Genomic DNA, 12,616 nt, shown 5'->3' with positions numbered 1-12,616 from the left:
TTAGATAAGTAGAAAAAAATACCATATTCCTCTGCTGTAGATGCATTTTTCATATATGTTGACAGTAAATCAAACATGTGGAACATTGGTTTAAATGAATTAAAATTCAGTGGAATGAACTGTATAGGATAATCTAAACTATTTGATGACATTAAATCATACATACATGGTGTGATTTTCTCAGTAGAGGCTGCAAACTCTTGTAGTTACATGTAAAATTCTGTTTTGATGGTGTGACTGACACTTTTTTGTCAAACCTCTAGTGTCCTAATATTACAAAGGTTACAAGTGAACCATAAGCTGTTTCATAACCTGTAATGCTTCTTTTTATAAAAGGCCTGGGAGACAGAAAAAGTTCACATGGGTGTGTTTGTATGTATGTGTGTGTTTCTCTCCAAACATTCCCACAAAATAGTTAGATCCCATTATCAAAGCCGGTGAACTGCTGGATAAACTCTGCAAGCGGAATTCTTTATAAGCAGCAAAAGAAAATTGATCATTACTTTTGCTTGATACTGTGTGTTTTGATTAATGAAGTTCTGTTGTTGATATCAGCCTTTCTTTAAATGCAGGTGAAGATGCTTTTGATGCCCTCCCTCCGTCCCTCCCACCTCCCCCACCTCCCGCACGGCATAGTCTCATCGAGCATTCAAAACCTCCTGGCTCTAGTAGCCGGCCATCCTCAGGACAGGACCTTTTTCTTCTTCCTTCAGGTAGGAGGGAAAAACCAAAGAAAACTATGCAATTAAAGCAAAAATATTCCTAAGATCATAGTGATCATGTAAACATTAGTGATTAATTAGCTGTCTACCTCCCTAGCACAACAACCTTGGGGTGGTGAGAGTAGCAGTTGGTGGGTTTGTCAATTGACTGGTTTAATGCTAAAACGATTACAAAGATAGCAAGAGCAGTAAGGAATCACAGAATTTAGAAATTATGCTATACAGATGAGCCAGTCCAAATAACACCTTTCTGTTACAAAAGGCATCTATGAGAACCAGAACAGCTAAGCGATTGGGCTAATAGTACTGGGGAGGTGTTTCAGAATCAATCTCCTGATTCCCAATGCGATTTCTTTTTTCTTCATAATAAGTTTTAAAAATTTTACTAGATATGACTTAGTGTCGTATCTAGTGTCATATCTATCTTTACTAGATATGACTTAGTGTCATAAATTTATTCAAAACATAAGATTTTGGTAAGTTATATTCTTATAACATGAACAAATTTTTCTGAAATACCTGCATTTTATTGTTTTGTTGATATTTTTATTTTTAATGCCTCAATGTATCTACTGACAAATTATTGGTCTTTGAGGAAAAACTAATATAAACTAATTTTTTACATTAATTTCCTTTTAAATTTCTGAAGAGGAGAGTAAAAATAAAAATTAAGAGACTTAATAAACCATCTGTTGCATTAGTTAGAAATGAAAAAGAAAATATATTCAGTTATGTTGAATCTGCTGATATTAACAGTTCCAGTCTGTCCTGTTAGTGATACTGTACATAGAAACATTTGCCTCTGAGACTTGGTTTGGTAAATATAGGATAAAGAGGTTTTTTTTTTAACAACTTCCTTACATTTCTATATGAGATAAAACAGTTTGTCATTTAGCCACCTATATGCCTCAGTGAAAACTTAGAAATCTTAACCATTATCATTTCCCTCAGTTGATTATGAATCACCTTCAGCATTCATTGTTCTGGTTTTTTTTCACTTACTTTGAAAATTTAGAAAGTTTGAAGATACAAGTTAAGATACAAGTTATATATATATATATAACACACATATATATATATATATATATGTACAGCTTTACTTTCTAAAAGTGGTTTATATATTTTTTAGGAATAATTGTCAGGGTTTTTTAAATTAGTAAATATTGATTTAGCCATCTGCCATTTCACCCCCTCTTTTAGCTGCCTCCTGCCTTCATGGAGCTTATGAATTCACTGAATACTAACAGTCAAAGGACAAGTGTCATAACCCCTTGTGATCCAAGAAGAAATAGGGATAACTGCTTAGGCATTTATTTATCTATCTACATATAAACACTGATGCATTTTGCTAATTTATTTACTTAAATTTGTTGAAATTTTTGTTTTATACTTTAACATGAATTTTTTAAAAATGAATCATTCTAAATCTTAGTTATTTAAACTTCTAAACACTAAATTAATATAGTTTCTGGCCAGATTCCTGCAATGTACCTATCATCACCTTTTTTGTATATATATAACTTAAGCTCCAATAGATGAAACCTCAATGTAGTGAGTTCTTATAAAATTAAGTCAAACTTTCCAAGAGCTGAAAGAGAAAATTTTGCACAAATACACCTTTTGCCTAGTTTTTTCAAAAGAATTGTGAAATGTTTTAGTTCTTTACTTATCATAAGTATATTATTTATTGCCCTTTATATAAATCTTCCTTTAAAAAAATCCTCTCAGGATTAATTGGCAAAAGCAATTACTACTTCAAAATGAAAATTCCCCCTTTATTAGGTAAAATGAGAGTAGTATAAACTGTTTTATTTCATTTATAGATTTGTTTATAATGCTTTTGCTTTGCTGCCAGGCAGTTCAACAATACTTATCCTTAACCTAGAGTGTATATTATTATATAATAATAATATTGTAGAGCATGAAGGTTCCTTTTAGCTTATAAATAATCATTTAAATATCATTTTGCAAAGTGCATAATACATTTTATTTTCTAGAAAAATAAAGAAGATGCAAAACAGCAATTTTTCATCCAAGAATAGAACTTCATGAAAGGGCATGCTATAAATGCTAAAGTTTAACTCAGGATATTTAGTACCATAAAAGGTGACTGCTAAATTTAAACAAACTTTGTGAGCATTTAAGTGCTATTGTTTTCACTCTTCAGTGTGTTAAATTTTGGTCCAGTGTAATGATAAATCTTTTCTAAGCATTATTGAGATTTGGTTTCCTTGAGGAAATAATAAATTATGCCTAACTAAAGAGAAATAACAGGTGTCTTAGAAAAAGAGGTTGTATTCTCTCATGATATAATATTAAATAGCTAATCAAATCCATTTCTTTATTCCAGCATTCAGTGCCCTGCACAGTTGAGTCAGATTCAGCTTTTCAGCTTCATAGCCCATTGACTTCTCTGTAGTAGTGACTATGAAAGGGTAGTGTTCTGTGCTTCTGCAGAGCAGCCTCAGGATTCCTGTAGGATCTAGGGAGGGAAGCCAAGCAAGGGCACAGCTCTGGTTCTTCTTTTCATCTGCTTTCTATTTTAGGCTTTCATGTAAGATTTCCTTTGGCAAAATAGTAATGTCTACAGCTGTACACGAGCCATCTATTTTGGACAGGCCAATCATATCTTAACAAAACCTGGAGTCTTCAACAAAAGCTTTACATTTTCCTGTCTCCAAACCACGGCTAGTGCTAATGTATATGTGATTCTTTTCCAAATTACAAAAAAGCACTTCCTTTGTGCTGGTGGGTTGAAATAGGCACCCCTCCCTTCACTTCATGCCAGGGCCGGTGCTCAAGGAACAAAGTGAAGGCTATCTTTAAGTCCCGCTCATAGCCATAACTGGGTGTCTTTGTGCAGTGCACAAAATACACAGCATTTTTGGCATCCCTTACACCACCTTTCTTTTGCTGTTTTTCTAACCTGGAATCTCTTTTGAATTGCTTATCCAATCTTAAAGTCACAGTTCAACTCTGAAAGCTAGCAAAATGTAGCTTATTAAAGATGAATGGAAGTTTTACTCTTGGATTCAGAAATGCAATTGTGTAAGTAAAATATGAAGAAAATCTGTATCATTGGCATTACTGAAGACGTTTTAGGGTTTTTTGTTGACTACAACCTTTATGAAGCACTGTCAGGGTGTGGCTACCAAGGGAGCTCATGCCATGTGGGGCTTGCACTCACAGAGTTCAAAACAGAGAAGGAGTGAAGTTCTCCACAGTGCTCAGCTCTCATGGAGACCACTGTGTTCAGGTGTTGAAGATTAATAGGCTAGAGCAGCAGTTCTCAAATTGTGGTCTCCAGATTAGCAGCACTAGCAACTCCTAGGAATTTGCTTTAAAATGAAATTCAGGACTTACTAAATCAAACATTCTGGGAGTAGGATCCAGTGATCATGAGCCTTCTTGGTGATTTTGATGCATGATCAAGTTTGAGAAACTGGACTCAGGTATTCTCAAAGAAATGTAGCCCAGATGAAAAAGGAAATTCATAGCACTCCAAGTAAATTACAGTGGATTAAAAGAACTGAGGATGTGTAGCCCAAAGAAACCTTCAATATATATTAGAATTGTCTTCAGTTAGGGTATTTGTGAAAGAAGGGGTATATGTCTTCTAAGTTTCCTCAGAAGGTAGAAGTAAGACCAATGAGAAAAGTTAAGAATAAAAATTTCATTCATTCTATGAAGTTTCCCAAATTATTAAGGATTGTTCTACCTCAAGGAATAGGGACTTCTTTAACACTTGGAGGATTTAATCAGTGGCTAGATCAGTATATATTGAAGATTTCAGGATCATAAGTTAAAGAGTGTGGGCAGCAAAGAGGGAAGAACTTTGTTTTACCTGCATGGCTCTTCAAACCCCTTCCAGAAATTAGCTTCTGCACTGGCTTATTCTTTTAAAATTTAGGGGATAAATGATAAATTTTCCAGGTGGTTTATGGATGGCCAGAGAGGGAATGGGCCATTTTTTTTAACTGTTTAATTTTATTTGCCTCTTTTTCTACACTGGAGCAAAAGTTTGAAACTATTTAAAATAGTGGGAAAAGAAGAAGAAAAAATATTCCATACCACCTTCTCCAAAAGATAACCATTGATAAGTGTCCTTTCTTTTTTTGTCTATAAGTGTGTAAGTTCATATTTATGTAAAATTTATTTCACATAGAATGTGCTATCTATAATGTTTTTCCACTAACTATGCTATGAGCATTATTCATGCTGTAAAATATTCTCATCCATTTTTTTGATTGGTGTGTATTTTCTCCCTTCTTTTTTAGTTAGCAAACCCTTTTCCCCCAGTCTAGTCTTAGTATTTTATAACCTCTAAAATAAGTATTAAATTTTCAATTTTACATTACCGTATTGTAAATCACAGGAGGTAGTACTTTACTTTTTAGAACAGATTAATCCCAGTGTGTATATTCATTTATTTCTCAAACATTTATTACTGTATAAATGATACATTGGCTAATTTCAACCCATATGTTTTAATTCTAAATGTGGATATAAAATTTTACTTTAATTAGTTTTTGAAAAATTTATTTTAAAAAAGCTTTATTGCTTTTCAGAATTTCCTTATCAGGAGACAGTTGGTAATTATTGTGTTCTGCATAGTAATTGTGCTGTGCATAATGCCGTTCCATTTGAAGCACGAATGCCTCCAACTTTATAACTTGCTACAGAGAATCCAGTTTACCCTGTACCTTACCAACACCCAACTTAGCAGGAAGCAAGGGAGAACATGACAGTGATTCAGAATAGAACTATAAATAGGTATAGTTTTGCTATTTATGGTAATATGTTTGTATATCCAGTGAAACACAATAGTTGAATGGAGCAGTATAATACAGTGGTATATTGTGTAGTCTATCATTTTATGGCTCTGAAATGTATCCAGAATTTACTTTTTAGCTTTATCTAAATAGATGATTAGAAATAGTGTGTTTCTGACAAACCTATAAATTACAAAGAAATAAACACATGTATGTATTATAAAAGACAGTCTTTCCTCTCACTGAATGTTATACCAGGAGCATTTAGAGTGCACAGGAACCTAAAGTAAATTTTATTGAATATTTAAATCCGAATCTTTCGGGGAATTTCAAAATTTATCTAGAAGTTACCATGTTTGGTTCCTTTGGTTTCTCTACCAAACCAAAAGATCAACATTTGTTGCATGGAATATGATTTATCTTCTCATTCTTTGTAAAAATGTTTCAGCACTACTAATGAGGCTGGACCATTGACTCTTCAGATATTGAGAGCCCAAAATCTAAAAGTTAATTAATCTTGAAATTAATGAAAACAAGTAAAGTAGACTTGCCTAAGTCAAAAAGTACCCAGCAAAGCTGGTGATAATTATTGTACTCCAAAAACGGAGAAAATAAATAATTAATGGTTTTGAATCAATCCTGCCTTATATTATCTAGTCAAAAATTAGTATACAATAGGCAATTTTTAGCCATTGTATTTTCTTCTTAAATAATCAAATTCTTATGCCAAACTCATGGAACTTTAAACAGTGAAAATCAGACCACCTTTCATCTTTATAATTTGTGTTTTGTGTTATCAATTTAAGTTTCATGTTAGCAATTCAGATTTCACTGATTTTGAAATTATGAACAATGTAAATCTGTGCAGATTTACTTTTGGTAGTTAAAAGTAAATATTTGTTAGCTGCAGACTATTTTCCAAACAGTGTGCTATGTACTATATTTGAGTTAGGAGATGTAATTCAAACAATACATAAGACAAGATCCCAGCCCTCGGAAGAATTGATGTTACCTTCAGAGATACTGACAACATAAAAGAAGGTAGTATAAGAGGAAAAAACAGAGGAGCCGAAGGTGAAAGTGATAGCTACATAAATTATTAGTGAACCAAAGATTATAGAAGTAAGATTCATCTACTTAAAAAAGGAATCAATTTTTAAGAATTTAAACCTGTATACTACTAATTTTAAATCAGTTGGGTTTGTGGTCTTAGTGGTTTGATATAACAATACTAATAAAATCTCTTTTTCTCCCTTTAGTTCCAGTTAGTAAATATCATTGGAAGTAATAAAATAATTTTTAATGTTTCTGTAATTCATATGTTTCACTACTTCAGATGTCCCCTCACTGCCAAAGTGGTAGCCAAAAAATCACATTTCTCTGAATATTTGATCGTTAATGTCAGTAATAGCATACTTTTTTAACAATTGAATTTACTATTTAATGAAACAACAATAATGATTTTTGTCATAGAATGTTCAATACAGTACTATTACTGTAAGTACCTTATATGTACAGAAGATATGACATACATAAATTCATTTAATCTTCACAAATCCTAAATTTCATGTCTGTTTTACAGATTTTATCTGCCTAATGCTTAGAGAGATTAAGTGATTTAATAATACTCTGATGGGCAAAATCCAAACCCATCTTTTTTTATTTTACTTTAGAACAGTTTCCATTCATTGTATAGGATAGATTGAGACAGAAAATAAAATTTAGAAGCTGTTTTTATCATCAACAATCTTACAACTAAATAAGCGATCTGTAAAATAAAATAAAATCAGTAGTTGTTATCTAAAAATAAATGAGAAGAGCATATTTTGGAAATGATGAATAAATTATAAAATGTGTAGTTTTTATAGATAAGAAAGTGGTTAATATAAATCCCAAATTGAGTTTTCTAATTTTTGAAAGCTATAATCTTCATAAAAAGTTTCTAGAATTTTTTTTCTTTAGCCAATCGACAGAGATCATCCTTTTAATTAAAAAATTATTTTTATTTTTAAGATCCCTTTTTTGATCCAGCAAGTGGCCAAGTTCCTTTGCCTCCTGCTAGGAGATTACCGGGTGAAAATGTCAAATCCAACAGAACATCACAGGACTATGATCAGCTTCCTTCATCTTCAGGTGAGTTGGCTAATGATAGTAATAATAACACCTTATGGCTATATGGTGCTTTTCACTTTTCAGAGCACCTTCTTATTCATTGTATAGTTCAATGAGCACTATCTGCCTAAGAAGTTATTTTTATCATCTTTGCATTTTGCTTATAAAGCTTATATTATGAGAGAAAGGCCTACAATACTGTCTCATGGAAAAGAAAAAAAATCAGTCTTAATATTATCTTAGATCAGTTTGTAAAACCACATTTTTATTCAAAATTTATTCATTCTCTTTCATTTTGCCTTATCAAATTTGGGAAATGGGAAAAATCTTCTTGTACATGGAAATGCTATTGTCTCTTACTTCACTTCTCCATTGAGGCAGAAATCTCTTTAGAGTTAATACTGGCACCAAACTATTCATTTTCATAGCTCACTGAGGGCTACTGTGCAGTGCTCCAGTGCCAGCCACCAAGTAGAACAATGATGTACCATTTTAGAAGCTCAAGTCACACTCATGACCATTAATAAGGAAATGCTGCATCTTTCTTTGTTTCTGCAGGAGCCTTCCCTGACCACTATATCTGAATAGCTCCCCCTGTCTTCTGCAGCCACTTTCCATCCTCTTTTGCTTTTTCTTCACAGCACCTGTCACTACCTAAAATTCTATCATTCATTCGTTTTCTTGATTGTTGCTTATTTGTCTGTTTCATCTGGTAGAGTATTAACACTTTGAAGATAAACGTTTGCTTCACTGCTGGTCTTCACCAATTGAGGCTGTTATAACAGAATAACATAGACACGGTGGCCTAAACAACAAACATTTATTTCTCACAGTTCTTGAGGCTAAGGAGTCTAAGATCAAGGTGCCTCTTGAGGGCTTCCTTCCTGGTTCATAAACCGTTTCATGAGGGCGGCACACCTAAATACCTCTAAAAGGCCTCACCTGCAAATAAATACTATCCAAATGGGAATTAGGTTTTAACATGCAAATTGGGGATGAGGGTGGGGCAGGAACATTCAGTCCATAGCATTGCTATATCCCAAGTGTCTAGGACAGTGCCCAGCACATTTTTTTTAGATGCATAGATAGGTGATGGATGAAAGGATGGATGGATGGATGAGTATATGAGTGGGTAGATGGGTGAAAGAAAGGAGGGAAGTATTGCTGATATCTGTGTTAAACTGAATGCACCTATTTTATGAGCAGTATTTTTGTCTCATATTTGTAAACAAAAGCTTTTATTATATGCATTTTTGTCTTATTTCAAGGTTTTTGTTTTTAAGCTCAAACCTCAGTACACATAAGACGTATTAATAATAATAGTCATGTGTTCTGTAACTTCTGAATCAAGATAATGAATGAGCTGTTTTGAGATTTTTCAACATGGTAGTTCTTATGTACTCTGTAACATGCAGGAGAGATGCCAAAGTTATATAATTCTATAGTTTTGTAAGTTTTAACACTTGCATATAACTCAGGAAGGCACAGAAAGTCTTAACCTTTTCAAATTTTGGTCCGTGTTCTCTTACTAGTTTGCTTCTAGTCATTTGCTTCTAGTCTAGTTTGCTTCAAGGTTTTAGATACATGCTGTAGTTATAGTCAAAGAATTTGATGACAAAAACGTGAAAATCAAGAAAGAGAGACAATATCTGACAACCTCTATATAACACAAGGAAGCAAATTCTTTAAGGAAATAGCATTAAAATAGAACTTTAGAAAAAGTGCCATGACGGATTTAAAATAATATATTTAATACCACCAACTCTGGATTAAAAGAAACATACTCAAGTAATGGGAAGAATTTTGGCCAAAACATACTGTTTTCATAGCTTCCTTACAGTTTGCTCCATAATATGTTGTGAGTGTTGTAGAACCCAGAGGAACATCATTCACTTAAATGATTTCAAGCAGTATGAATTCCAATTAGCATTACACTAGAAATGTCAGGAAAAACTTAGAGTCGCAAACCTTGCTGAAATATCCCTAAATAGCCATTTACCAGAAACCTGAACTGGCTTTTACTTTAAGTTATAAAATAGTCCTGATTATTACTCAGAGGGCTTCAGCTAGCTGTAACATCAAATATTTCAATCTACTCCCTAAACTGTCTTTAAAAACACAAACCACAGAAAATAAGATACTTTTTTACCAACAGATGTTTGTTCAGATGCAGCTCACAGGGCTAGCTGTCTGTCCACTAGTTTATTTCACGCCAGCAGAGAGACTGGACTTGCCTTCTGGGTTAGGTCTTTCCATCAAAACTTGAGACTGAATGCTTATGTGCCCTCAAGATTCCAATAGCCCTTATTTTCTCTTTTTATTAAGGCCTTTTTAAGATGACTGAATGAGGATTCTGGTATGATTGCTGCATGTTATAAATTCAATTTCTTTTATCTGTTATGGCTATCTAAATAATTGATAGTAACTTATTTATGGATAAGCTTTCTGTGAAAAGAATATTTCTAAGACTTCAAAACTGTAGTTTCATTGATTCGAAAATATCTTCCTTGTCCTCTTATCTGAAAAGGATGTCTACACGTGCATGTATGTCTATATGTACAAAGAGCCTTCCACATATTTTATTCCAAAAGGAAAATATTTTATAATTTTCTTAAAGTTTTGTAAATGTAACAGTTGATATTTAATCATATAAATATGTCCTGAGGATAGTTGGAAATAAGAGGATTTTACCAGCTTGTGTTAAATTCACATACACCTGTATATGGGGCAAACATTTTTGGTAATCTGCTTATTTCTTTAAATGGGTATATTATTCACATGGGGCTCATGTATATACTAACTGTGTGTGAGTTTTTATGTGTCTTCCACTTTGCTTTTCTCTTGTACGAAATACTGTGCTACAGTTTAAATGCCATTCGTAGAAATCTTATAATGCTTGTGCTGATGAAGTGCAGCATTAGCTCTTAAGACTTTCCATATTCTTAGCATTTAGAAGGCAGTTTAAGGTAACACTTGAAAACAATGCTAAAATTTTAGAACACCTTGTATTAAATGTGGTTTCAGCCAGTGAGAGGCCTTATTGCCAAATATGCTGGCAAAATAAAGAAGATCTTATTATAAAAGGAATTAACTCCAATACTACTTTTCCTTTACTAGATTAAAGGAAAATTGGTAGAATATTGAATGGATTTTATATTAAGACCAAATGTTCTATAGTTATGTCCATTAAGATCTCAATTGGAAATCAAGGTTTCACTTCACATGGGATTAGGATTTTATGGTAAATGATTTTAAGATTTTGTTTTGTGTTTCACCTTAGGAAATCACAGTGTTGTTGAGTTTTACCATACTTCAACTACTTGAAATGCTGCTTCTTACATAAACTTCAGTTTTAAAACCACAGAACCTGGAGTCTTTTTCCTTACAAATCTAACACCAACGTAGTTCTCTTAAAACCATTTTCTGGATGTATTATAAATGTTATATTTTTCTAATTATATCTATATATTGAACTTTTATAACTCTATAGTTGTATAATATATAAAAATATAAATGTATTTTTACTATATAATACAGGTATAGATACAATTTTATTCCTCACAACCACCCTGAAAATAGGTACTATTAATGTCAATTTATAGAAGAAAATAAGACATAGCAGTTTAGTTATTTACCCAAAGTGACACACCTAGTAAATGTCAGTCTGATAGGATTTGAATCAATTCTGTCTTTCTCAGCAAGCTATTTGCACATTTTATTTTTGTATTTGTTAATAAAGTTTATGTTATCAGGAGCCAAGCCAAAATTAAATTAGAAAAAAAAATCATACATGCATCTAACAGTGATTGGTAAACCGTGTTTGGAGATGCCCAATGATAAAATCAAGACAGTAGTAAAGGAATAGTATTGACAAAGGAATAGAAGGTAATAGAAATGGTAAAACTATACTAGAGATTTCAAAACTGGTATTCTTAGGCAAGCCACTAACTAGATGCTTCATTTACTTTTCACATTAGCAAAATCAGACTTTGTTTCTCAGTCTTAGAATATTGAGCAGCTCAGGGTCTGCAAAACTAGCAGAGAGGATCTGAGGCCATTTTATTGGTAGTGGTGGTGATTTTTCTAATTATGAAAGTAGTGCGTGCACGTTGGAAAATAAAGTGGAATTGCAGAATCAACCAGAGAAAGAAATCACACAGAACCCTATCATCAATAGGGAACATTATTGCCATTTTGAGTACTTCTCATGTTTTGTCTATGTACATTTTCATATAGTTAAGATCATATTAAATGTGTCAATTCTGTCTCAATTCCATTTAGTACAGTATAATAAGTATCTTAGTACATCAATTTTTTTAAATAAATCTTTTAAATTACTGTATGATAGTCCATCATATTATGTATTATCAAACACTATTTTAGTATTTAAAATCTAACAGAAACTGACTATATGCAAGAAAACTAACACGTTAAATGCTTTTGCTATTGTCTAGAAATATAAAAGCTTGGTATGACAGTTATTGTTGAACAGGACTTAATATAACAAATAGAAAATGGGAAAATGTATTCATCAATACAATAGCATTTGCTTATTAGATACATCTTTCAAAATAAGGACAAAAACCACCAAACTTTAGATGATGAGGGAAATAATGAGGGAAATAACTTTAGATGATGAGGGCCTTCTTTTGGAAATACTATCAACTCCTATATATGTATTAATAGATTATGTAGACATACTGCAGTGTGTCTCACTTTTAAATATATATATATATAATATATATATATATATAATATATATATATTCTGTCTAAATCGCCTTTTAGATATTTGTTCTTTCCTGATTGCTCCCTGTTCCCTGCAACAGTGAAAGCTTAATACTACAGATATGTTTTATATGTCTATGTATTATAGCTCGTTGGAGGGCCACAAACCATTTTAGCATCTAAGATTATTATTTTTAATTCCATAATAATCAGTTTTTGCCCCCTTCTAGGATGCATAACCTAGAGTAATTACTCTAGATAATATTCCAACCATGTTTTCATC

General features: G+C 32.4%; 1 protein-coding gene across 3 annotated transcripts in view; it reads left to right on the top strand.

The window, feature by feature from the left end:
* The window catches only part of CBLB (Cbl proto-oncogene B), a 191,579-nt gene that overhangs the window by 173,831 nt on the left and 5,132 nt on the right, over positions 1-12,616 (top strand). For all 3 annotated transcript variants that reach the window (XM_012777172.2, XM_012777173.2, XM_012777174.3), the window contains exons 17-18: positions 573-713; positions 7,508-7,627. In XM_012777172.2, coding sequence (XP_012632626.1) covers positions 573-713; positions 7,508-7,627 — 261 coding nt within the window. The remainder of the gene's footprint in view (positions 1-572; positions 714-7,507; positions 7,628-12,616) is intronic.

Source organism: Microcebus murinus, chromosome 1 (genome assembly GCF_040939455.1).
Source record: "Microcebus murinus isolate Inina chromosome 1, M.murinus_Inina_mat1.0, whole genome shotgun sequence".
NCBI lineage: Eukaryota > Metazoa > Chordata > Mammalia > Primates > Cheirogaleidae > Microcebus > Microcebus murinus.
Note: the sequence above shows the minus strand (reverse complement) of the source record. Positions and strands in the feature narration are given on the sequence as shown.